The following is a 26,333-nucleotide window of genomic DNA, read 5'->3' as shown; positions in this document are numbered from 1 at the left end:
GGCTACATACAGGGGGTTCCGGTACAGAGTCAATGTGCAGGGGCACCGGTTGGTCGAGGTAATTGAGGTAATATGTACATGTAGGTAGAGGTAAAGTGACCATGCATGGATAATAAACAGAGAGTAGCAGCAGCGTGAAAATGGCAGGTGGGGAAAATGCAAAAGTCTGGGTAGACATATAAGGAGTAATAGGTTCTAAAGCTTAGGGCAAAATTCCTAATTTCAGGATTTTCTCTTGAACTACACGACCATTCAAAAGTTTGGGGTCACTTAGAAATGTCCTTGTTTTTGAAAGAAATGCAAAAAAAATTGTCCATTAAGATAATATCAAATTGATCCAAAATACACGGTAGACATTGTTAATGTTGTAAATGACTATTGTAGCTGGAAATGGCAGATTTTTTATGGAATATCTACATAGGCATTCAGAGGCCCATTATCAGCAACCATCACTCCTGTGTTCCAATGGCACGTTGTGTTAGCTAATCCAAGTTTATCCTTTTAAAAGGCTAATTGATCATTAGAGTCCTCAACTGGCAGCTTTATTAAATAGTACCTGCAAAACACCAGTCTCAACGTCAACAGTGAAGAAGCGACTCCGGGATGCTGGTCTTCTAGGCAGAGTTGTAAAGAAAAAGCCTTATCTCAGACTGGCCAATAAAAATAAAGATTAAGATGGGCAAAAGAACACAGACACTGGACATAGGAACTCTGCCTAGAAGGCCAACATCCCGGAGTCGCCTCTTCACTGTTGACATTGAGACTGGTGTTTTGTGGGTACTATTTAATGAAGCTACCAGTTGAGGACTTGTGAGGCATCTGTTTCTCAAATTAGACACTGTAATGTACTTGTCCTCTTGCTCAGTTGTGCACTGGGGCCTCCCACTCACTTTCTATTCTGGTTAGAGACAGTTTGCGCTGTTCTGTGCAATTTCTCACATGGAATAGCCTTCATTTCTCAGAACAAGAATAGACTGACGAGTTTCAGAAGACAAATGCTGATGCTCCAGATACTCAACTAGTCTAAAGAAGGCCAGTTTTATTGCTTCTTTAATCAGCACAAGAGTTTTCAGCTGTTCTAACATAATTGCAAAAGGATTTTCTAATGATCAATTAACCTTTTAAAATTATGAACTTGGATTAGCTAACACAACGTGCCATTGGAACACAGGAGTGATGGTTGCTGATAATGGGCCTCTGTACACCTATGTAGTTTTCCATAAAAAATCTGCCATTTCCAGCTACAATAGTCATTTACAACATTAACAATGTCTACCGTGTATTTTGGATCAATTTGATATTATCTTAATGGACAATTTTTTTTGCATTTCTTTGAAAAACAAGGACATTTCTAAGTGACCCCAAACTTTTGAATGGTCGTGTAGTTCAAGAGAAAATCCTGAAATGAGGAATTTTGCCCTAAGCTTTAGAACCTATTACTCCTTATATGTCTACCCAGACTTTTGCATTTTCCCCACCTGCCATTTTCACGCTGCTGCTACTCTCTGTTTATTATCCATGCATGGTCACTTTACCTCTACCTACATGTACATATTACCTCAATTACCTCGACCAACCGGTGCCCCTGCACATTGACTAATAGTCATTTACAACATTAACAATGTCTACACTGTATTTCTGATAAATTTTATGTTATTTTAATGGACAAACATTTTTGCTTTTCTTTCAAAAAACAAGGACATTTCTAAGTGACCCCAAACTTTTGAATGGTAGTTTTCAACAGGTGTATTAGAGGCAAAGTCAGGTGCAGGAGAGTAGAGTGATGTAAACAGGCGCACTTTTATTTTAGTTCCAAAAACGAGAGCACCACAATAACATGAAACAATTACACACAAAACATGATGGGAAACAGAGGGTTAAATACAAGTAGATTGATTGGGGAAATGAAAACCAGGTGTGCAGGGAACAAGACAAGAAAAATGGATATATGAAAAATGGAGCGGCGATGGCTAGAAAGCCGGTGACGTCGACCGCCGAACGCCGCCCGAACACGGAGAGGAGCCGACTTCGGCGGAAGTCGTGACAGTAGTGTAGACAAATAGCTTGGGGGTTGGTGTGTCTCTGACTGAAAGACTGTTGAAGGGAAATCAGGTATCTAAAACCTGCCAGAATCTCTGTATCAACTTGCATTTTGTCATTACGAATTACTACTGCAATTGGCTAAGGTTTAATAAAATACAGTGAAATAGAAGAAAACAGGTAATAGGAGAGATTATAGTGTCTACTGCATACTGGTGGGGGGGGGGTGGACAGGTTCCCATGATTCCTTGATACACAGGACATAGCAATGGTTACAGAATAGATCATCTCGGTTACCCAGAAGTACAATTATCTTGCGAAAGTTTGTAATTTACCTTTTTACTTCTGGGGTTAATTCCATTAACAATTGTGATTAGCTTTGTACAAAGGAAGGAGGCGAAGTCTCATCACTCACAAACAAAACTCTCGGCCAAACTCCTCCCTTCCGCTAATTTCACACGTGTTTATCATGGCCAATAAGCACATTTTTGTTTTATGATACAGCCAATTTTAACTTTGTGGCTGTGGAATCTAGTGGAAACTGTTCATCATCCACACACAGGCTTGAAAATCACCGCACCAGTTTAAGTACCGCCTTCGTCCAATCCTGATTCGTCCAAATAATCAACGACGAAAACCCAAAACCAGGAACTACTGCTGCTCATATCACATAATTCTACGTGAGCCTTGACAGATTCTCACTGTTTCATCTGTCCACGAGAATCTGTCTACGAGAGATTATAGAATAGAGGCATCCCAGGTTTGTTTCTGAGTGTGCATACTACTTCCATTGAATCTGTGTTTATTTCTGTATCAGTTTGACTATTGCTGCCATTAAAAACCAAGCCTTGTATTATCCAGCTTATACTCTGAGGTATTTCCAAAGGTCTCAAAAGGAAACAGTCACGTTTTGTATCCAGTTTGAGTTCGAAGACAGGTCTTGGAGCTAAAGTCTGTGTGAAAAGAACACATTTCCACCTCTGAGACTTTAGCATCATTCTGGTACAGGAAGCTTATGGCTGTAATTAGTTAAGAAACTGACAAGTTTAAAGTTGATACGTGTCATGATGTTACATTTCTCAGGTAAACAAAGTAATAAGGTTTTATTGCAGCCAGATAAGTAGTTATGGCTCTTATTGCTTGGGAAGCCTCCTCATTCATATGCTTTCCTTTTCATGAGGAGGTTGTCTAAAGCTGTAGATAGTGGACTAAATGTCACCTGGACTGCAGAAAGAAACGCAAATATGTAAGTTGTCAATTTAAAATGTCTAGAGTTTTTGTAGGTCTAGGTGATTTGTATGTCTATGGTGGCCTGATATGGTTCCCAATCAGAGGCAGCTGTTTATCGTTGTCTCTGATTGGGGATCATATTTAGGTAGCCATTTCCCTTTGGTGTTTGTGGGATCTTGTTCTATGTTTAGTTGCCTGTCTGCACTATACATATAGCTTCACGTTTCGTGTGTGCTTGTTTGTTTTGTTTTGCTGATTTTCGGTTTTATTAAAAACATGTGGAACTCTACTTACGCTGCGCCTTGGTCCGATCCTTATAACGAACATGACAAAATCTGTCCCTCATTATTATAATTATTGAAGATTTATCAGAGTAACAGGTGTCTGTGTGCGATATGTGTGCGATACACAAGAAAAGAAGCAAAGCGTGTTTTTATTGTGTATGTGTACAGTAGCTTGAGTTTGGTATTCAGAAAGCATTCAGTAAAAAAAAATTGTAAGTAGGTGAGATCCAGTTCAAAACACATTTATTGATATATCAATATTACCAGTGTAGTGGAGATGATTCTGCAAGGCTGCTGGTGTAGGGAAATGTTTTATTTATTTTTTATTTTACCTTTATTTAAGGCAAGTCAGTCAAGAACAAATTCTTATTTTTATATCATGCAACGGGTATTCATGTAACTTACTGAATCTTTTTTTTGTAACAATACAGAAGAGTATGTAGAATCTGAATCTGTGTGTCGCCATGTGTGCACTGTAAATGTGGGTTTGTGTGTTGTTGTTACAGCTTATCAGATCTTGTGCTATTTTATTATTTCCCATAACTAGATTGTGTATATTTTATTACTCTGTCTGCAGGACCTGTCCAATATTCCCTTTTGCTTAACTGTTCCCTGATTGTTCTGCTACTCTGGTAGGTCCTAATTTGATATCACAAATTGGGAAGATGCAGTACTTCTTACAATGAGATGATGAGTAGCATAAACGCTTTTGTTCAGTTGTGTTTAATTATGTTTCATTAAATGATTAGACTCTGAATAGACTTCTCTGAACAGACAGAAATATTCTGTAAATTGTACTAACATTATTTGTAAAGCGTAGCCTTTATAGACATGTGACTTAGAGTTCTAGTGAATGAGATCTTATTGGTATTATCGGGCAACCACAGTACCACATATTTACTTAGAATAGGCTGACATTTTTTGGAAATGATTTCTGCTTGTATGTTGGCCTACTGTACTGAATATTTTTCATAATTACACTGTTCAGTATTATTTGTTAGGCTCCAGGCCAGGGCATTAGAAAAGACTGGTCAAATGTAATTCATTATGAACTCAGAAGTTTTCAGTATAAAATTCATTTAATTCTAATTTCAATATTTGTCAACCTGCCATGAATTGCCAACCATACACAGGAGGTTATAGGCTACATGATACAGGTGACAATAAGGCCTCGATCATATACATCATTGGCAACATTATTACAATGTAGTAATTGGGAGCAAACTCACTGACAGCAAACCTCGAACATATCCGAATTTCTACACGTCCTGCTCTACCCTCTGTTGGTTACAATGTTTCAATGCACATGGAAGAAACTCGGCACTGAAATGAATTACAAACGTTCAAATTCAGAATAATGTGTCCCGAAATGGCGTTCAAGTGTCAATAGCCTATTATCCAAACTATTTTCTCACTATATATTCTTAGTTGTGTGTTGCACAGCCGGTTGCTAATGATGTCATTAGCTAAGTATTGAGCTACCGACTGACCTACTTTCCCTGTTCACAGCGGCTCAGTCCTGTTTACAAGGGACTGTCAACGGAGGATGTTGAGTGGTAGAGGAAAACAGACCGAGCATAGACCTGAAAATGATTACTCCTGGAATCTATGTTTCCGAATAGGGATGTTACTCAAATTGTAGTTTGAATAATACTTATACTTGTTGTATAAGTATGTTGTATACAGTATGATCTGTTTGCGATGTGCTTGTGGTGAGTCAAGCTTAGGATAGTTGGCTCAGTGATTTACACAGTAGGTTGTTGGAAAAGGAGTACCTTCAAAAGTAAAGTATGGATCTAAAGTCCAGTTTTCAAGGTATGTAAGATTGTAATGTCCTTTGCGTTTTGTGTCACTCTAGTCTTGTATTAATTCAAACGTACAGTAGGCTATAGGTTGGCAGTTGCTTCCATTTTGGATGGATATATCTGTTGGCTTCTGCTTTTAAAGCCAAGATGTCAACATACAAATAAACTAGGCTAACTATTATACAATGTTAATTTCTATGCTTTCTATGTCTATTTTCATAGAGAAGTGTTATATGTCCTGTGTGTATTTCACAACGTAGTTAATCATTTTCTCAAAAGGCACAATTCAGCTCACTGGTATAGATTTACAAGTATAGTGTGTCCTGAGATAAATCATTTTAAAACCATGTTTACCTTGATTAGAACATAGTGCTTTTGGGACTTTAGATCTCTTCAATATCCACTGAGTTAGGTAAATCTGCTTTTAGTGTTTTTGCCCCTTAATTGTGGAATAATCTCCAAGGCTCTCTAAAATGTGATGAATTAGTGCCTCTAGGGCAATTCAACAGGCTGACGAATGTGTTTGTTTTCTATGATTGTGTTTTGCTTTTCATGTATTGATTTGAATATTGATGTGTGTTGATGTGTTTATTGATGTGTGTAGTGTGTATTGATGTGGACACAGGGCTCATCTGTGAAAGAGAACTTGGTCTCAGCATGACTACCTGTCAAAATAAAGGTTAAATACAATTATTATAAAAGAATGGGAGTTTCTCCCATTCTTCTCTGCAGATCCTCTCGAGCTTTGTCAGGTTGGAGGGGGAGCGTCGCTGCACAGCTATTTTCAGGTCTCTCCAGAGATGTTCAAGCCAGGGCTCTGACTGGGTCACTCAAGGGGACATTCAGAGACTTGTCCCGAAGCCACTCCTGCGTTTTCTTGTCTGTGTGCTTAAGGTCGTTGTCCTGTTGAAAGGTGAACCTTCGACCCTGTCTGAGGTCCTGAGCTCTCTGGAGCAGGTTTTCATCAAAGATCTCTCTGTACTTTGCTCCGTTCATCTTTCCCTTGATTCTGACTTGTCTCCCAGTCCCTATCGTTGAAAAACATCCCCATAGCAAGATGCTGCCGCCACCATGCTTCACTGTAGGGATGGTGTCAGGTTTCCTCCAGATGTGACGCTTGACATTCAGGCCAAATAATTCAATCTTGGTTTCATCAAACCAGAGAATCTTGTTTCTCATGGTCTGAGAGTCCTTTAGGTTTCTCTTGGCAAACTCCAAATAGGCTGTCATGAGCCTTTTACTTGAGGAGTGGCTTCCGTCTGGCCACTCTACCATAAAGGCCTGATTGGTGCAGTGCTACAGAGGCACCTCTAGCACTGAGATGCAGTGCCTTGGACCGCTGCGCCACTCTGGAGAAAAAGAGAAGAGGTCTGAATACTTTACGATTGCACTGTAGTTTACATGTTGTCAACAATCTAAGCCGGCCCCATCTGTTTTGCCCTATAGTTGTGCACGTGTCAGTTTTGATGATCAGCTAACCTGTCTATACAAATTAGACCATTTAGTATAATATTTTTTATGAAAAAAATGTTTTAATGTCACATACACCAGATAGGTGCAGTGAAATGTGTTATTTTACAGGGTTAGCCATGGTAGTACATTGCCCCTGAAGCAAATTAGGGTTAAGTGCATTGCTCAATGGTACATCGACAGAATTTTAACCTTGTCGGCTCGGGTATTCAAACCAGCGACATTTCTGTTACTGGCCCAGCGCTCTAACCGTTTGGCTACCTGCTGTCGTGACATTACGTACAACACTGACATTACATATCACAAACGTCACATCAATTACATCATTGTCAAGTACAATCAAATCACCCCCCTTAAATGATATCATCAGCCTGAAACATGTCATGTCATATGTGTTTAATCTCACATTCTCTTTCCCTTTTTTTCACCGTATGTTTTACTGACACTTCAGCCTAGATTGAATATCCTTATGCCGTCATTGGCTACCTCTCACCTCAAGCAAACAACCAATTGTTCCTTGACATGATGCAAAGGTGATAAATTAATGGAATTACATCCTTGATGAACACGTAAATAAGTCACTTTGGTTATGAAAGAGTTGAGAGCTGTAACCAGCAGCTCCCTCCAAACCATTCTCAGCAGTGATATATATTGACAGGTTTCATAGTTGAACGATTCTAAGATTAAAGATGGATGCTTCAATAAAAATAATTACTTTCTGAATTCCTGTGTGTGTGTGTGTGTGTGTGTGTGTGTGTGTGTGTGTGTGTGTGAGAACGTGAACCATTGGCAGTGTGAATATGCTATTGCATGGCTTTTCAGTTTGTTTCGTTTTTTTGTGTTGTTTTTTTTGGTGAATTTTACCCACTTTTTTCCCCCAATTTCGTGGTATCCAATTGTTAGTAGCTACTATCTTGTCTCATTGCTACAACTCCCGTACGGGCTCGGGAGAGACGAAGGTCGAAAGTCATGCGTCCACAACCCAACCAAGCCGCACTGCTTCTTAACACAGCGAGCATCTAACCCGGAAGCCAGCCGCACCAATGTGTCGGAGGAAACACTGTGCACCTGGCAACCTTGGTTAGCGTGCACTGCGCCCGGCCTGCCACAGGAGTCGCTGGTGTGCAATGAGACAAGGAAATCCCTACCTGCCAAACCCTCCCTAACCCGGACGACGCTAGGCCAATTGTGCATCACCCCACGGACCTCCCGGTCGCGGCCGGTTGCGACAGAGCCTGGACGCGAACCCAGAGTCTCTGGTGGCACAGCCCTTAACCACTGCGCCACCCGGGAGGCCCTCAGTTTGTTTCTTTAATGAAATACTTTAATCAAAATCTCCCAAAGATCAAGATAAGAGCTTTTCTACCTTTTGCAGTAGAACAGGTTTTTGTCATTGTGAGGTTGTTCAGCATGTGTACAGACGAGTTCTAGGAAGATTAAGTCTGACACGTCAATCGTTTCTTGCCAGAGTTAGTGAGAAAAGTAATCTTGCTGCGTGCCTGCCTGAGGTGGTATATGTTAGTGCAGGCGACGGTCATGAACATAAACTTGGATGTGTATTCCTCTCCTCTGCCATCAAGTTCTGGCAGACAATTTAAGATCTGTGCCCCTCAGGGCACATGTGTCACTCCACTTGACAGCTGTAAACCTTGTCTCACTGAACTCAATGCATTCTGGTTGTGGTGTAATATTCTCACTCAAAGAGTTTCCAGGTAAAAATTCACCATGCACCATGTACAGTAGACCACCAAAATGCATGGGTTGTTCAATGTTTTATTTCCTTGTATATGAAAGTAAAGGAAGTCCTCTTCGATGGAAGAAGCTCCCCACTGGGCACACACTGGTGGATTCAACATTGTTTCCATGTCATTTCAATGTAATTTCATTGAACCAATGTGGAATAGATGCTTAATTGACGTTTGTGCCCAACGGGTCCAGTCTACTCTACTGGACTTGGTCAGTGTTTTTGTCCAATTGAAGGAGAAGTAGCGTAGTCCACTGACCAAATTCCTTGTTCTCAAAGGGACACCCATCCTATCATCTTCTGATTTTAAAATATATTCTTGTGATTTTGTAGTTCGCTCTCCATCTGTAGCCACTTTCTGTCTTTGTAAAGGGTATACATCAAGTGTTTGAGGTCTAAGTCGTAAGATATGAACACAGTTTACAACATCTTGTACTGTTGTTTTTGTTATTACATCTGGGTAAAAGATTAAATAAATCAGATTATTTTCAGAATTCAAGGCACACTTAACCAGCATGGATACCACTGCTTTCTGCAGCGATATGCCATCCCATGTGGTTTGCGCTTAGTCTCGCTATCATTTGTTTTTCAACTGGACAATAACCCAACACACCTCCAGGCTGTGTAAGGGCTATTTGACCTAGAAGGAGAGTGATGGAGTGCTGCATCAGATGACCTGGCCTCCACAATCACCCGACCTCAACCCAATTGAGATGGTTTGGGATGAGTTGAACTGCAGAGTGAAGGAGAAGCAGCCAAGTGCTCAGCATATGTGGGAACTCCTTCAAGACTTTTGGAAAAGCATTCCAGGTGAAGCTAGTTGAGAGAATGCCAAGAGTGTGCAAAGCTGTCAACAAGGCAAAGGGTGGCTACTTTGAAGAATCTAAAATATTTTTTGATTTGTTTAACACTGTTTTGGTTAGTATATGATTCCATATGTGTTATTTCATAGTTTTGATGTCTTCACTATTATTATAGAATGCAGAAAATAGTTAGAATAAAGAAAAAACCCTTGAATGAGTAGCTGTGTCCAAACTTTTAGAATTAAAATAAATATATTTCCAGCCCACATACCTCTATTATTTTAATACCAGTAACGGTGGATTAGCAAAAGAGGTGTCTCTGCATCTTTAATTTGTTGGGGTCAGTAGAGCTTCTCCATGTTGAATTGTTGTATCCAGGTGGTAATTGATGTTTAACACTCTTCCCTTTAATGCATGCTGTTCACTGTGGAAAATCATGGCTCATAAATCACAATGTTTAATGATGTTTCTTCTGGTAATGTTCACTCACTGAGATTATATTCTCTGAGATATGCTCTGGGTTGATAAATAATAGCCTATTGTATTTTACAATAAACATGATCATTCTGTATGCATTGTTTTTCACAAGAATAACTTTAACACGTACACTTGGTCAGAATAGAATTGGAAATAGGATCACTTTCAAGTACTTTTTGGGATGTGCTTAAGCGTGAATAAGAGAATACTGCGGGGCAACACTGTCGCTGTGTGTATTACAGTTATGACACTTGAATGAAACTGCAGATGAATCAAGTTACAGTACTTAATGGATTATCGGATGTAATAGGCCTAGATTTTTCCCCCTTTACTCAAGCCCACATTCTTATTGTCCTCCACAGGTTTTGGTGTTTCTGTGGTGGACTCCAGGAGGAGGTGGGCAGCAGCAGCAGGTGATCATTAGCTTTTTCCTGGGGCACAGATGGGATACATCAGACTTCAGATAGGGCCTGGCTGGGAGAGGGAGTGAGAATGGACAACCTTTCCGACTTTGGGTCCCTATGTCCGTCCAGCAGGAGGGAATGGGAGTAAGTATCTAGGCTACTTTTATTCTCTCTTGTGTTTCCTGACACTGTCAAATACATGTGTTTTTTATAGAGAAATATTACTTGGTTACTAACAATATATGAAGAGTTTATATCCAAAATGCTATATCCACCAATTTTACATTACATTAGTGTTTTTTCATCAGTGGTTATTTCTTATGGGTACATTTGTGTGTGTGTGTGTGTGTGTGTGTGTGTGTGACATATTACTGTTCTCAGATTTGTATTAATAGATTTTAGATGTGTACGAAAATATCATGACACTAGGCGAGACCCAAATGCAGACATGGGAGGCAGATGGTTGGAGTTTAAGATGTTTAATAAATCCAAAGGGAATAGGCAATATAATGGTCATGGACAGGCAAAAGGTCAAAACCAGGTCAGAGTGCAGGAGATGGCAGACAAGCTTGTGGTCAGGCAGGCGGGTACAGAGTCCAGAACAGGCAAGGGTCAAAACCGGGAGGACTAGAAAAAGGAGAAAAGGCAAAGCAGGAAAACCGGAAAAACCGCTGGTAGGCTTGGACATACAAGACGAACTGGCACAGAGAGACAGGAAACACAGAGATAAATACACTGGGGAAAACAAGCAACACCTGGAGGGGATAGAGACAATAACGAGGACAGGTGAAACTGATCAGGGTGTGACAGAAAATGTTTTGTTTTTTTGTTGCAAAAGCTATATATCCATTGTTGTGCTGAAATGCAATGTTTGTAAATTGTATATTTGACTGTGATATGGTGTTGTCTCACTTAGCTATCTCAGAATATGCACCGAACAGATGGCAAGTGTCTTCACTTACATTTTCAACCTCTCCCTGACCCAGTCTGTAATACCTACATGTTTCAAGCAGACTACCATAGTCCCTGTGCCCAAGAATAACCTGTTTAAATGACTGTCACCCCGTAGCACTCACATCTATAATAACAACCTATCCCTCAACGTAGTCAAGACAAAGGAGATGATTGTGGACTACAGGAAAAGGAGGACCGAGCATGCTCCCATTCTCATTCACGGGGCTGTAGTGGAGCAGGTTGAGAGCTTCAAGTTCCTTGGTGTCCACATCACGGACAAACTGAATTGGTCCACCCACACAGACAGAGTGGTGAAGAAGGCGCAGCAGCGCCTCTTCAACTTCAGGAGGCTGAAGAAATTTGGCTTGTCACCAAAAGCACTCACAAACTTTTACAGATGCACAACCGAGAGCATCCTGTCGGGCTGTATCACCACCTGGTACGGCAACTGCTCTGCCCACAATCGTTAGGCTCTCCAGAGGGTAGTGAGGTCTGCACAACGCATTTGCAGGTCGCAGTTGCAAATGAGAACTTGTTCTCAACTAGCCTACCTGGTTAAATAAAGGTGAAATAAATCAAATAAAAAAATCACCTGGGGCAAACTACCTGCCCTCCAGGACACCTACACCACCTGATGTCACAGGAAGATCATCAAGGACAACAACCACCCGAGCCACTGCCTGTTCACGCCGCTATCATCCAGAAGGTGAGATCAGTACAGGTGCATCAAAGCAGGGACTGAGAGACTGAAAAACAGCTTCGATCTCAAGGCCATCAGACTGTTATACAGCCACCACTAACATTGAGTGGCTGCTGCCATACATGTAAAAAATGTATCACTAGCCACTTTAAACAATGCCACTTAATATAATGTTTACATACCCTACATTACTCATCTCATATGTATATACTGTACTCGATACCATCTACTGCATCTTGCCAATGCCGATCTGTACCATCACTCATTCATCATATATCTTTATGTACATATTCGTCATCCCTTTACACTTGTGTGTATAAGGTAGCTGTTGTGAAATTGTTAGGTTAGATTACTCGTTGAGTTTTACTGCATTGTCGGAACTAGAAGCACAAGCATTTCGCTACACTCGCATTAACATCTGCTAACTATGTGTATGTGACAAATAAAATTAGATTTGTTACTGTTTACTATCTGTTACTTTATTCCTAGTTACATGTACATATCTACCTCAATTACTTCATACCTCTGCACATCGTTTCGGTACTGGTACCCCGTGTATATAGCCAAGTTATCATTACTCATTGCGTATCTATTATTACTTTTATTATTTCTCTATTTTTGTTCTTTGCATTGTTGGGAAGGTTCTGTAAGTAAGCATTTCACTGTAAGTCCACACCTGTTGTTTACGAAGGGTGTGACAAATAAAAATGTACTTGATTTGAGATAAATGCACGTCGCTCTGGATAAGAGCATCTGCTAAATGACTAAAATGTCAAATGTAAAGATCTCATATTACTGTATTGAGAAAAAATATTTAAATTGTTTTTGTGTATCATTTGAACAGTTCTTAATAAAAATGTAGTTATTTGTTACATTTGTCTGTGTAAAACCTAGCAGTACTAATTATTTATCTGAGATTGAGGCCGATTTATATAGCATTTTGAAAAGAAAACATGATTATTTGTCTCTCTGAAATGAAACCATCAAAGTGATAGATTTGAAACTGTCACTTGTGCTTCCTCTCCGGCCTCTAGGTCACCAGGCTGCTCGTTATGGCGCACACCTGTCACCAGCGTTAGGCGCATAATGACACTCACCTGGACTCCATCACATCCTTGATTACCTGCCCTTTATATGTCGCTCCCTTTGGTTTCTTCCCCAGTCGTCATTGTTCCTGTTCTATGTCGGTGCGCTGTTCGTGTTCCTTGTTTTGTTCCTTTATTTATGACATGTATTCACTCTCTGAACGTGCTTCCTGACGTTCAGCGTACATCGTTACATAAACAAATACATGCCTGTCATTGAACAACCCCATGCCATGATTAGATAATGAAAAACACACCAGTCTCTTCCATCATTTCTTTAAGCAATAAAAGCTAATTTACCAACATTTCTGAAAATGGATATATAGCGTTTTGGAATGAAACTCTTCATATACTTGGTTGACTACTGTACTATGTGAACACAAACACCCTAGAAAACATCTTGGCACAAGTCAGTTTCTTTAGGACCATAGGAGAGACCCTGTTTATGTATAAGATATAGATTAAGTCATTATTAAGAATGGTTTCCACTCCAAGGGTGTCTATCTATCTCTATTCATAATGTTGTAGAGGAGAAGGGGCATAATAATCTTATTGGTGAATATTCAGAGAAACGGCATTCCAACTCGTCTCTCCCTTTTCCCTCTAGCACCAGCAGCTGTGTGGACGATTTGATGGATGAAGATGATAAAGACAGGGCAAAAAGGTATTCCACGTGTGTGTGTGTGTGTGTGTGTGTTCACGTGTGTGTCTCTGAGCAAGAGACTTTTGAGTGTGAGGACGCAAGATGAGGCAGACAGAGACAAGTGGCCCTACTTTGGCATTACATCTGTGAAGGTGTCTGCTTTGCAGATGTCAAGACTCTTCACATTTTCATCTCTCAAAATCACTTTTCAGCGCTAAGACAAATGTTTCTGTTGGTTTCTGTGACTAGACAGCTTAAAAAAAGTCATAGGAATGTGTTGAGGAGAGGGCCCCCTCCACCTATCCAACAGGGTCAAGACATTTTTGCTTTCCAGTAATGATGCACACAAGTCTAGCTGAAAATAGACTTTCAAATCATTAGTCAGATGTATTTGAGTCCGGGGAGAATGGTAGCAAAAACTTCAAGTAAGAGAAAATGTCTGAACGTTTGTGTTAATGGTAGATTTTGTGTTTGCGATGCTATTGATGTCATAGTTTTTTCCATCACAGGTCCATATCAGATGAATCTTCATAAATGTTTGCTTGTGCTATCAGAAGGGATTTCCATCCTGCAAGCTGTTTTATTCTGGCAGAGGAATGAGTGAATTGCAATGGTGGTTATTGATAAGCAGCTGTCACTCAGGAGTGTGTGTTTCATAAATACGAAGCTGTAGTTAGAATCGTTGAGCTCGCAATTTCCACTTCAAATGCACTTCTTTATAAAGCATATAGATGGTCAAAGTTCCCGAAGTGTATATGGTCAGAAATGTAATCCTGTACATTTATCATCTGTTCTATTCAAGGGCATCTCGGAACAAATCAGAAAAGAAAAGAAGAGACCAATTCAATGTGCTCATCAAGGAGCTATGCACCATGCTGCAGGGCCAAGGCCATCCACGCAAGATGGACAAGTCTACCATACTGCAGAGAACTATCGACTTCCTGCAGAAACAGAAAGGTAGGAATGTGTAACGTAGTCGGCTGCGTCAGTCATCACATTGGCGTTGGCCTCCTGCTGACCTGTCGTGTGTGCGCGTGGCACGTGCGTCCTGCCCTACATGCAGAACATCACTGCTCACAAAAAGGGTGTGAAGAGAAGGAACAATAAGGGTGGAGGACATTAGCTGTCTAGTACTTGTTGGAAAGGACAGAGAGAAAAGAGAGGACTACTCCACTTTCCTTACAAGCTTGGCTCAGACCGACATAACCTCAACTCAGTCTTCTGTCAGAATCAAGGTCACAGATGTCATTGTTTCTGAGATAAACATTCCTGATCTGGGATATTTCTTAACCTCTTTTCCTCTTCTGTTATGTGTCTCCGGTATTCATCAGGATCCTTCCACTACTAACCTATTTGGCAGCGATGGTGCCTGGATGTGGATGTGTAGTGCTAACAGATATATCTAACCCCTCTTCCTGGCCTTCCTCTGCCTCCTCTGTTTCAGAAATCACAGCACAGACAGAGTCATGTGAGATCCGGCAGGACTGGAAGCCTTCGTTCCTCAGTAATGAGGAGTTCACCCAGTTGATGCTGGAGGTAAAAATCAGCTCAGCTCCACGTTTACCTCCTCTAATATGAAATAACATCCTGATGAACCTCTGTAGGCCAGCACCAACAGTACCCATGATGTACCTCTGAAAGAAATATAACACACAATAATCATAGTAGCCGGCATAATAATAATGACTTTGTTTCCTTCCATAGGCTTTAGACGGTTTCCTCATAGCACTAACTACAGATGGAAACATTATATATGTGTCCGACAGTGTGTCTTCACTCATTGGCCATTTACCGGTAAGTGAGAGCCACGCTGATCTAGCTCGGAATTACATGTTTGATTATTTTTAACTTAATATTAATGTATATACAGTACCATTCAAAAGTTTGGACACACCTACTCATTCCAGGGTTTTTCTTGGATTTTGATGAAGACATCAAAACTATGAAATAACATCATGTAGTATGGAATCATGTTTGCCTTGTTTGCACACTCTTGGCATTCTCTCAACCAGCTTCATGAGGTAGTCACCTGGAATGCATTTCAATTCAAATGTGTTGTCACAGTGGATTTCCTCCTCTTCCTCTGAAGAGGTGAAACAAGGATCGGACCAATATGCGGCGTGGTAAGTGTCCATGGTTTTAATAGGAAAACTCAAACATGAACACAACTACAAAACAAGAAATGTGAAAACCCGAAACAGTCCCGTGTGGCACAAACACTGACACAGGAAACAATCACCCACAAAATACCCAAAGAACATGGCTGCCTAAATATGGTTCCCAATCAGAGACAACGATAAAGACCTGCCTCTGATTGAGAACCAATCTAGGCAACCATAGACTTATATAAACACCTAGAATGAACACAACCCCATAAATCTACAAAAACCCCTAGACAGTGCCAACACCCTAGATGAGACAAAAACCATACATCACCCATATCACACCCTGGCCTAACCAAAATAATAAAGAAAACAAAGATAACTAAGGCCAGGGCGTGACATGTGTACCTTGTTAATTTTTTGAATTTCTTTCCTTAATGCGTTTGAGCCAATCAGTTGAATTCAAGGCACACTTTACCTCTCTAGGGTACGTGGGGGTGCGTATACAGAAGATTTGATAAAAGACCAAGTCCATATTATGGCAAGAACAGCTCAAATAAGCAAAGAGAAACAACAGTCCATCATTACTTTAAGACGTGAAGGTTAGTCAATCCGGAACATTTCATGAACTTTGAAAGTTTCTTTAAGTGCATTCGCAAAAACCATCAAGTGCTATGATGAAACTGGCTCTCATGAGGACCGCCACAGGAAAGGAAGACCCAGAGTTACCTCTGCTGCAGAGGATAAGTTCATTAGAGTTACCAGCCTCAGATTGCAGCCCAAATAAATGCTTCACAGTTCAAGTAACAGACACATCTCAACAACTGTTCAGAGGAGACTGCGTGAATCAGGCCTTCGTGGTTGAACTGCTTGGGCCAAGAAAATTGAGCAATGGACATTAGACCGGTGTAAATCTGTCCTTTGGTCTGATGAGTCCAAATATGAGATTTTTGGTTCCAACCGCCATGTCTTTGTGAGACGCAGAGTAGGTGAACGGATGATGTCTGCATATGTTGTTCCCACCATGTAGCATGAAGTGTGATGGTGTGATGGTGCTTTGCTGGTGACACTGTCAGTGATTTATTTAGAATTCAAGGCACACTTAACCTCTCTAGGGTACGTGGGACGCTAGCGTCCCATCTGGCCAATATCCAGTGAGGTTGCAGAGCGCCAAATTCAATTACAGAAATGCTCATTATAAATTTATTTTTTTTACATATTTTACATAGGTTTAAAGATGAAGTTCTTGTTAAACCAACCACAGTGTCATATTTATAAAATGCTTTTCGGCGAAAGCATACCTAGCCCAGAACATACCTAGCCGACAAATTATTACAAACAGTAACCAGCCAAGCAAAAGCGTTACAAAACTCAGAAATAGAGATCAAATTAATCCCTTACCTTTGATGATCTTCATATGGTGGCAATGAGAAGACATTCATTTACTCAATAAATGTTCCTTTTGTTCGATGAAGTCTCTTTATATCCAAAAACCTCAGTTTTGTTAGCACGTTTTCTTCAGTAATCCACAGGCTCAAACTCAGTCAAAACAATCAGACAAAAAAATCCAAATTGTATCTGTAAAATTCATAGAAACATGTCAAATGAAGTTTATACTCAATCCTCAGGTTGTTTTTTAGCCTAAATTATCTATAATATTTCAACAGGACAATAACGTTGTCAATATAAAAGGTAAACAAGAAATGCACATGCGCCTGAAAAAGCTCTGCGACACGTTAGGGTCCACTCGTTCAGACTGGTCTTACTCCCTCATTTATAAGAATACAAGCCTGAAACGATTTCTAAAGACTGTTGACATCTAGTGGAAGGCATAGGAACTGAAAATGGAGTCCTAAGTCAATGGATACTGTAATGACATTGAATAGGAAACTACAAAACAAAAAATAAATTACTTCCTGAATGGATTTTTCTCAGGTTTTCGACTGCTAAATTAGTTCTGTTATACTCACAGACACTATTTTAACAGATTTGGAAACTTTAGAGTGTTTTCTATCCAAATCCAAATGCATATCATATATTCTGGGCCCAAGTAGCAGGTCTTTGAATTTGGGCATGCTTTTCATCCAAAATTCCGAATGCTGCCCCCTACCCTAGAGAGGTTAACCAGCATGGCTACCACAACATTCTGCAGCTATACGCCATCCCATCTGGTTTGCGAATTAGTCTCAATATCATTTGTTTTTCAACTGGACAATGACCCAACACACCTCCAGGCTGTGTAAGGGCTATTTGACCAAGAAGGAGAGTGATGGAGTGCTGGCCTCCACAATTACTCGACCTCAACCCAATTGAGATGGTTTGGGATGAGTTGGGCTGCAGAGTGAAGGAGAAGCAACTAACAAGTGCTCAGCATATGTGGGAACTTTTTCAAGACTGTTGGAAAAGCATTCTAGGTGAAGCTGGTTGTGATAATGCCAAGAGTGTGCAAAGCTGTCATCAAGGCAAAGGGTGACTACTTTGAAGAATCTAAAATCTAAAATATACTTTGATTTGTTAAACACTTTTTTGGTTACTACATAATTACATATATGCTATTTCATAGTTTGATGTCTTCACTATTATTCTACAATGTAGAAAATAGTAAAGATGAAGAAAAACCCTGTAATGAGTAGGTGTGTCCAAACTTTTGACTGGTACTGTACTTATGCTCTCAATACACCCATTCAAATCAATGTATGCTTTATTACAATTTGGACACTGACACTACAGTATGATATGTAATGCCATAACTTATAATATGACTATGATATATGACATGTTCATGGACAATCATGGACCATAGAAACTGACCTTTTATCCTTTTGTATCAGTCAGATATGGTGGACCAAAATATCTTGAACTTCCTCCATGAGCGTGATCATGGGGAGGTCTATAAGCTGCTATCATCCCACATGCTGATGACTGACCCCATCTCTGCTGACATCCTGGACAGTGAGTATTTATTCCTCCTTTTCACTCTCTCAGTACCACCCTTCTCAGTCCATCAGTACTGGGTCCATCTCCAGCCCTGGCACCACCAGGAATGCTTAGCTTAGGAGATGGCTGTGTATTTTACAATAGTGTTGTTTGATGAGAAGTTTACAATGTTCTTGCCTGTCTCAGAGTGGTGGTGATGAGAAGTCATCTGTGATGTCTAATCAGAGAGCCCATCACCATATTAATTAGCTTTTACATAAATAGTATGGGAAATGTTTTATTTTTTTATTTTTTTACCCCGTTTTCTCCCCAATTTTGTTGTATCCAATTGTTTTAGTAGCTACTATCTTGTCTCATCGCTACAACTCCCGTACTGGCTCGGGAGAGACAAAGGTCGAAAGTCATGCGTCCGCCGATACACAACCCAACCAAGCAGCACTGCTTATTAACACAGCGTGCATCCAACCCGGAAGCCAGCCGCACCAATGTGTCGGAGGAAACACGGTGCACCTGGCAACCTTGGTTAGCGTGCACTGTGCCCGGCCCGCCACAGGAGTCGCTAGTGCGCGATGAGACAAGGATATCCCTACCGGCCAACCCCTCCCTAACCCGGACGACGCTATGCCAGTTGTGCATCGCCCCACGGACCTCCCGGTCGCGGCCGGTTACGACAGAGCCTGGGCACGAACCCAGAGTCTCTGGTGGCACAGTTGGCGCTTAACCACTGCGCCACCCGGGAGGCCTGGGTGACATTTAACAAACATTTAAAACATAATTATGTTGTTGTTCATCCACAGGTCTTAACTAGGGTAGCTGAATAAACATTTGTTCTATTTTGTTTTTCTTATTGGCACTATGTTACAGAACAATTATTCAAGTTGGATATCACTTATTTCATGGATGATATCCCCATGTCATGAATTATACATCAAAGCATGCAGTGGCCGAGCAGTCACACACCAAAACCTCCAACACAAGCAGCGATTTTATTCCAGCAGTGGGGGAAATTCTGTTTGACACAGTGTTAAATCTCTCCTGTAGGCATCCATCCAGTTCTATTGTATTTACATGACTATTGCCACTGTGCTTTAGGAGTTCATACTGTACTGTTCTGTTCTTCTGCCGATCTTTCAGCGCGCGTGTTTTAGGGACCACCTGCTATAGACGTCTGACTGCCAATATTTTCACGTGATTCTACATGTAAAATCGGTGCGCACTTGGTATAGCAAATTACGGCCAGCACTCTGTTCAGATGTGCTAAGTACGCTCGGCTATAAAACGATATTGGTGTGATGGAGCCCTTAAATATAGAGCAGGTTGACGTTTATTGGATTGCTGGACAGTTTGGTCCTATGATGAGTCCTTTAGCTAAAAATAGTAGCTGGCCTAGCAGCGTGGATAGGAGTTTTAATCACTGTTATGGTAGCGTCAGTAATCCACAGCAGTGCTGCCTGTATCTAGGGCTCTAGAGACTGACCTCAATCCCACGCTACAATTGTGCTCTTCTGAGAAAGAGACGGGTGTGGAATCGTCTAGGTCTATGTTTAGAACTACAGGAATACAAAGCATAACTGTATTCCTGTACGATACTGTGTCTGGAATAATCATCATCTCCTCCTAGCCTCATTCACAATAGGCAATTCCTGTATTTGTCTTTCATCTCCTTTCTTTCATGTAAAACAACACTGCTTCAGGCCTACTGAGTGGAGCAGTGGTCTAAGGGTGCAGTGCACGCTGACAGGTCGCCTGGTGTATGGTGTTTTAATTGTTTATTTTTTATTATTATTATTTTTTAAATTGGGGGGGGGGGGGGGGGGGGGGTGGATCAGCTTCAATATTGTGGATAGATTGTTGCTTCCATCAATGTAATTGTCTGCGTCAGTTCCAATCCCCCATATATTTTGGGGGTAAATATACATACAGTGCCTTGCGAAAGTATTCGGCCCCCTTGAACTTTGCGACCTTTTGCCACATTTCAGGCTTCAAACATAAAGATATAAAACTGTATTTTTTTGTGAAGAATCAACAACAAGTGGGACACAATCATGAAGTGGAACGACATTTATTGGATATTTCAAACTTTTTTAACAAATCAAAAACTGAAAAATTGGGCGTGCAAAATTATTCAGCCCCTTTACTTTCACTGCAGCAAACTCTCTCCAGAAGTTCAGTGAGGATCTCTGAATGATCCAATGTTGACCTAAATGACTAATGATGATAAATACAATCCACCTGTGTGTAATCAGGTCTCCGTTTAAATGCACCTGCACTGTGATAGTCTGAGAGGTCCGTTAAAAGCACAGAGAGCATCATGAAGAACATGGAACACACCAGGCAGGTCCGAGATACTGTTGTGAAGAAGTTTAAAGCCGGATTTGGATACAAAAAGATTTCCCAAGCTTTAAACATCCCAAGGAGCACTGTGCAAGCGATAATATTGAAATGGAAGGAGTATCAGACCACTGCAAATCTACCAAGACCTGGCCGTCCCTCTAAACTTTCAGCTCATACACGGAGAAGACTGATCAGAGATGCAGCCAGGAGGCCCATGATCACTCTGGATGAACTGCAGAGATCTACAGCTGAGGTGGGAGACTCTGTCCATAGGACAACAATCAGTCGTATATTGCACAAATCTGGCCTTTATGGAAGAGTGGCAAGAAGAAAGCCATTTCTTAAAGATATCCATAAAAAGTGTTGTTTAAAGTTTGCCACAAGCCACCTGGGAGACACACCAAACATGTGGAAGAAGGTGCTCTGGTCAGATGAAACCAAAATTGAACTTTTTGGCAACAATGCAAAATGTTATGTTTGGCGTAAAAGCAACACAGCTCATCACTCTGAACACACCATCCCCACTGTCAAACATAGTGGTGGCAGCATCATGGTTTGGGCCTGCTTTTCTTCAGCAGGGACAGGGAAGATGGTTAAAATTGATGGGAAGATGGATGGAGCCAAATACAGGACCATTCTGGAAGAAAACCTGATGGAGTCTGCAAAAGACTTGAGACTGGGACGGAGATTTGTCTTCCAACAAGACAATGATCCAAAACATAAAGCAAAATCTACAATGGAATGGTTCAAAAATAAACATATCCAGGTGTTAGAATGGCCAAGTCAAAGTCCAGACCTGAATCCAATCGAGAATCTGTGGAAAGAACTGAAAACTGCTGTTCACAAATGCTCTCCATCCAACCTCACTGAGCTCGAGCTGTTTTGCAAGGAGGAATGGGAAAAAATTTCAGTCTCTCGATGTGCAAAACTGATAGCGACTTACAGCTGTAATCGCAGCAAAAGGTGGCGCTACAAAGTATTAACTTAAGGGGGCTGAATAATTTTGCACGCCCAATTTTTCAGTTTTTGATTTGTTAAAAGTTTGAAATATCCAATAAATGTCGTTCCACTTCATGATTGTGTCCCACTTGGTGTTGATTCTTCACAAAAAAATACAGTTTTATATCTTTATGTTTGAAGCCTGAAATGTGGCAAAAGGTCGCAAAGTTCAAGGGGGCTGAATACTTTCGCAAGGCACTGTACATACATACCCATATATATATCATATATACAGTGGGGAGAACAAGTATTTGATACACTGCCGATTTTGCAGGTTTCTCTACTTACAAAGCATGTAGAGGTCTGTAATTTTTATCATAGGTACACTTCAACTGTGAGAGACGGAATCTAAAACAAAAATCCAGAAAATCACATTGTATGATTAAGTAATTAATTCGCATTTTATTGCATGACATAAGTATTTGATACATCAGAAAAGCAGAACTTAATATTTGGTACAGAAACCTTTGTTTGCAATTACAGAGATCATACGTTTCCTGTAGTTCTTGACCAGGTTTGCACACACTGCAGCAGGGATTTTGGCCCACTCCTCCATACAGACATTCTCCAGATCCTTCAGGTTTCGGGGCTGTCGCTGGGCAATACGGACTTTCAGCTCCCTCCAAAGATTTTCTATTGGGTTCAGGTCTGGAGACTGGCTAGGCCACTCCAGGACCTTGAGATGCTTCTTACGGAGCCACTCCTTAGTTGCCCTGGCTGTGTGTTTCGGGTCGTTGTCATGCTGGAAGACCCAGCCACGACCCATCTTCAATGCTCTTACTGAAGGAAGGAGGTTGTTGGCCAAGATCTCACGATACATGGCCCCATCCATCCTCCCCTCAATACGGTGCAGTCGTCCTGTCCCCTTTGCAGAAAAGCATCCCCAAAGAATGATGTTTCCACCTCCATGCTTCACGGTTGGGATGGTGTCCTTGGGGTTGTACTCATCCCTTCTTCCTCCAAACACAGCGAGTGGAGTTTAGACCAAAAAGCTCTATTTTTGTCTCATCAGACCACATGACCTTCTCCCATTCCTCCTCTGGATCATCCAGATGGTCATTGGCAAACTTCAGACGGGCCTGGACATGCGCTGGCTTGAGCAGGGGGACCTTTTGTGCGCTGCAGGATTTTAATCCATGACGGTGTAGTGTGTTACTAATGGTTTTCTTTGAGACGGTGGTCCCAGCTCTCTTCAGGTCATTGACCAGGTCCTGCCGTGTAGTTCTGGGCTGATCCCTCACCTTCCTCATGATTATTGATGCCCCACGAGGTGAGATCTTTCATGGAGCCCCAGACCGAGGGTGATTGACCGTCACCTTGAACTTCTTCCATTTTCTAATAATTGTGCCAACAGTTGTTGCCTTCTCACCAAGCTACTTGCCTATTGTCCTGTAGCTCATCCCAGCCTTGTGCAGGTCTACAATTTGACCCCTGATGTCCTTACACAGCTCTCTTGTCTTGGCCTTTGTGGAGAGGTTGGAGTCTGTTTGATTGAGTGTGTAGACAGGTGTCTTTTATACAGGTAACGAGTTCAAACAGGTGCAGTTAATACAGGTAATGAGTGGAGAACAGGAGGGCCTCTTAAAGAAAAACTAACAGGTCTGTGAGAGCAGGAATTCTTGCTGGTTGGTAGGTGATCAAATACTTATGTCATGCAAATTAATGACTTTCTGTACCAAATATTAAGTTCTGCTTTTCTGATGTATCAAATACTTATGTCATGCAATAAAATGCAAATTAATTACTGCTTCTCATGCTTAGCACACGGAATGCTTAGGAAGTCTGCAATTTTCTTTTGATTAATGTGCTGTTATCATTCTGTTGACAATTGCTATGGTAATGTGTGTTGCTCTGAGTTGAGGGATCATCACTAATACATACATTATGTCGGGTACTTCTAACTACTCTTGGATAAGTGAACTCCGATACTTGAGTTGGAGCTTACAGTTCCACAGAGGAAGCATTTTACTTCTCTTTGAATCCACGTATATATGTAACAATGGAGGGATGATATCAGTCTTGGTTTGATAGGGATTTTTTTTTCTTCTGCACTTTAAATCCCAAATGTATCATTCTCCACAGATCTCTCTTTCTCTCTCTGTTAGAATGGCACAGGGCCATGCTTTATTTTCAGTCTAGCAGCAACACATTGGGTTTGGAGGCTTAATAAAAATTGTATACAGTGACAGTGAGTCTCCTCGGTGTGTTCAGTACATCTGAGCTAGTGCTTTGACAAGTCAGTGGAAGCATTCTCTTGACCCAAGGTAACCCATTTAAAGAGCCATGCACTCGCTAGAAAAAAAGAGGAGCCATGCACTCGCTAGAAAATGACATGACTGTGACCATGTGTCTGGATGAAGAGTATTTGGAACATCATCAGTGCTCAGTTTGTAAGAGTGTGTTGATGGCACAGTCACATACATACTCCCTCTCGTCCTCTCCCCCGCTGGTCTCGTTCCCCTGCCAAGTAAAACCTCAGCTGTAGGAACAACACTGCTGAGCCGTCCTATGACAACTGAAGCACACTATGTTGGGTTGAATGCCATTCACCGGGAGCTGTGTGATTTCCAGCCATGGGAGAAAGGCCAAAATGTCTGAGCTGTCAGCGGTTGTGAGGAGCAGCAGTTGTAATGGCAAAAATAATCACCATCATTCTTTTCCCTGAGATTCACCGGCTCTGTCAGAGATTCATCCATTGCACTCACACAAAATATAAAAACAATTTCAAAACAGAGTTTATCATATTGCACTATGAAGACTACAAGAAGATATACACTACATGACCAAAAGTATGTGGACATCTGCTTGTCGAACATCTCATTCCAAACTCAGGGGCATTAATATAGGGAAGGCTTTCCTCTAGATGTTGGAACATTGCTGCGGGGACTTGCTTCCGTTCAGCCAACAGGGGCATTATTGAGGTTAGGCATTGATGTTGGGTGATTAGGCCTGGCTCACATTCCAATTCATCCCAAAGGTTTTCGATGGGGTTGAGGTCAGAGCTCTGTGCAGGCCAGTCAAGTTCTTCCACACCGATCTCGACAAACCATTTCTGTATGGACCTCACTTTGTGCACAGGGGAATTGTCATGCTGTAACAGGAAAGGCCCTTCCCCAAACAAAGTTAGAAGCACATAATCGTCTAGAATGTCATTGTATGCTGTAGCATTAAGATTTCCCTTCAACCGAACCATGAAACACAGCCCCAGATCATTATTCCTCCTCCACCAAACTTTACAGTTGGCACTATGCATTGGGGCAGGTAGTGTTCTCCTATTATCTGCCAAACCCAGATACATCCGCCAGATCGTGAAGCGTGATTCATCACGCCAGAAAACACATTTCCACTGCTCCAGAGTCCATTAGTTGCGAGCTTTACACCACTCCAGCCCACGCTTGGCATTGCACATGGTGATATTAGGCTTGTGCGTGGCAGCGCGGCCATGGAAATCCATTTAATGAAGCTCCCGACAAACAATTATTGGGCTGACGTTGCTTCCAGAGGCAGTTTGGAACACGGAAGTGAGTGTTGCAACCGAGGACAGACGATTTCTATGCACTTCAGCACTCGGCGGTCCCGTTCTGTGAGCTTGTGTGGCTTACCACTTAGTGGCTGAGCCGTTGTTGCTCCTTGACGTTTCCACTTCCCAATAACAGCACTTACAGTTGACTCTAGCAGCTCTAGCAGAGCAGAAATCTGATAAACTGACTTGTTGGAAAGGTGGTGTCCTATGACGATGCCATGTTGAAGGTCACTGAGATCTTCAGTAAGGCCATTCTACTTCAAATGTTTGTCTATGGAGATTGCATGGCTATGTGCTCGATTTTATACAGCTGTCAGCAACGGGTGTGGCTGAAATAGTCGAATCCACTCATTTGAAGGGATGTCCACATACTTACACTATATATATATATATATATATATATATATATATATATATATATATATATATATATTATCTAAGAAAGGAAGAGCCTATAGAAGATATATAAATATAACCTGGTAATGGGTTATTTGCTTTGGCAGTAAAAAAAATCTCAATTTATTTTTCTTTACGACGAGCATTATGTTTTGTTGAAGACACTCCAGCTAACTCCCATCTGCTCTTTTTTCCAGGTAAGACACACATTGAGTTCTGCTGTCATTTAGCCAGAGGAAACAGCCACCCAAAAGAACCGCCTACATATGAGTATGTTAAATTTGTCGGAGATTTGAAGTTTCATAACAATGGTGAGTGTTTCTGTTTTTCTACCTCCAGCTCACTTGACATTGGAATGTTGTGTAACACTTTGCAATGTTTTAGTTCCCAAATCTTAGTCTCC

The 26,333-nt window shown here is 41.2% G+C and overlaps 1 protein-coding gene across 10 annotated transcripts in view; it reads left to right on the top strand.

The window, feature by feature from the left end:
- The window catches only part of LOC139418437 (neuronal PAS domain-containing protein 2-like), a 73,615-nt gene that overhangs the window by 29,605 nt on the left and 17,677 nt on the right, over positions 1-26,333 (top strand). For 6 of the 10 annotated variants that reach the window (XM_071167855.1, XM_071167853.1, XM_071167859.1 and 3 more), the window contains exons 2-8: positions 10,216-10,401; positions 13,604-13,660; positions 14,442-14,596; positions 15,084-15,175; positions 15,344-15,433; positions 18,573-18,693; positions 26,128-26,241. In XM_071167855.1, coding sequence (XP_071023956.1) covers positions 10,346-10,401; positions 13,604-13,660; positions 14,442-14,596; positions 15,084-15,175; positions 15,344-15,433; positions 18,573-18,693; positions 26,128-26,241 — 685 coding nt within the window. In that variant the 5' untranslated portion in view covers positions 10,216-10,345. Of the gene's footprint in view, positions 1-5,065; positions 5,370-10,215; positions 10,402-13,603; positions 13,661-14,441; positions 14,597-15,083; positions 15,176-15,343; positions 15,434-15,674; positions 15,763-18,572; positions 18,694-26,127; positions 26,242-26,333 lie in introns of those variants that run through there. The other 4 variants (XM_071167856.1, XM_071167854.1, XM_071167857.1 and 1 more) reach the window with 4 other exon arrangements.

Source organism: Oncorhynchus clarkii, chromosome 10 (assembly GCF_045791955.1).
Source record: "Oncorhynchus clarkii lewisi isolate Uvic-CL-2024 chromosome 10, UVic_Ocla_1.0, whole genome shotgun sequence".
NCBI lineage: Eukaryota > Metazoa > Chordata > Actinopteri > Salmoniformes > Salmonidae > Oncorhynchus > Oncorhynchus clarkii.
Note: the sequence above shows the minus strand (reverse complement) of the source record. Positions and strands in the feature narration are given on the sequence as shown.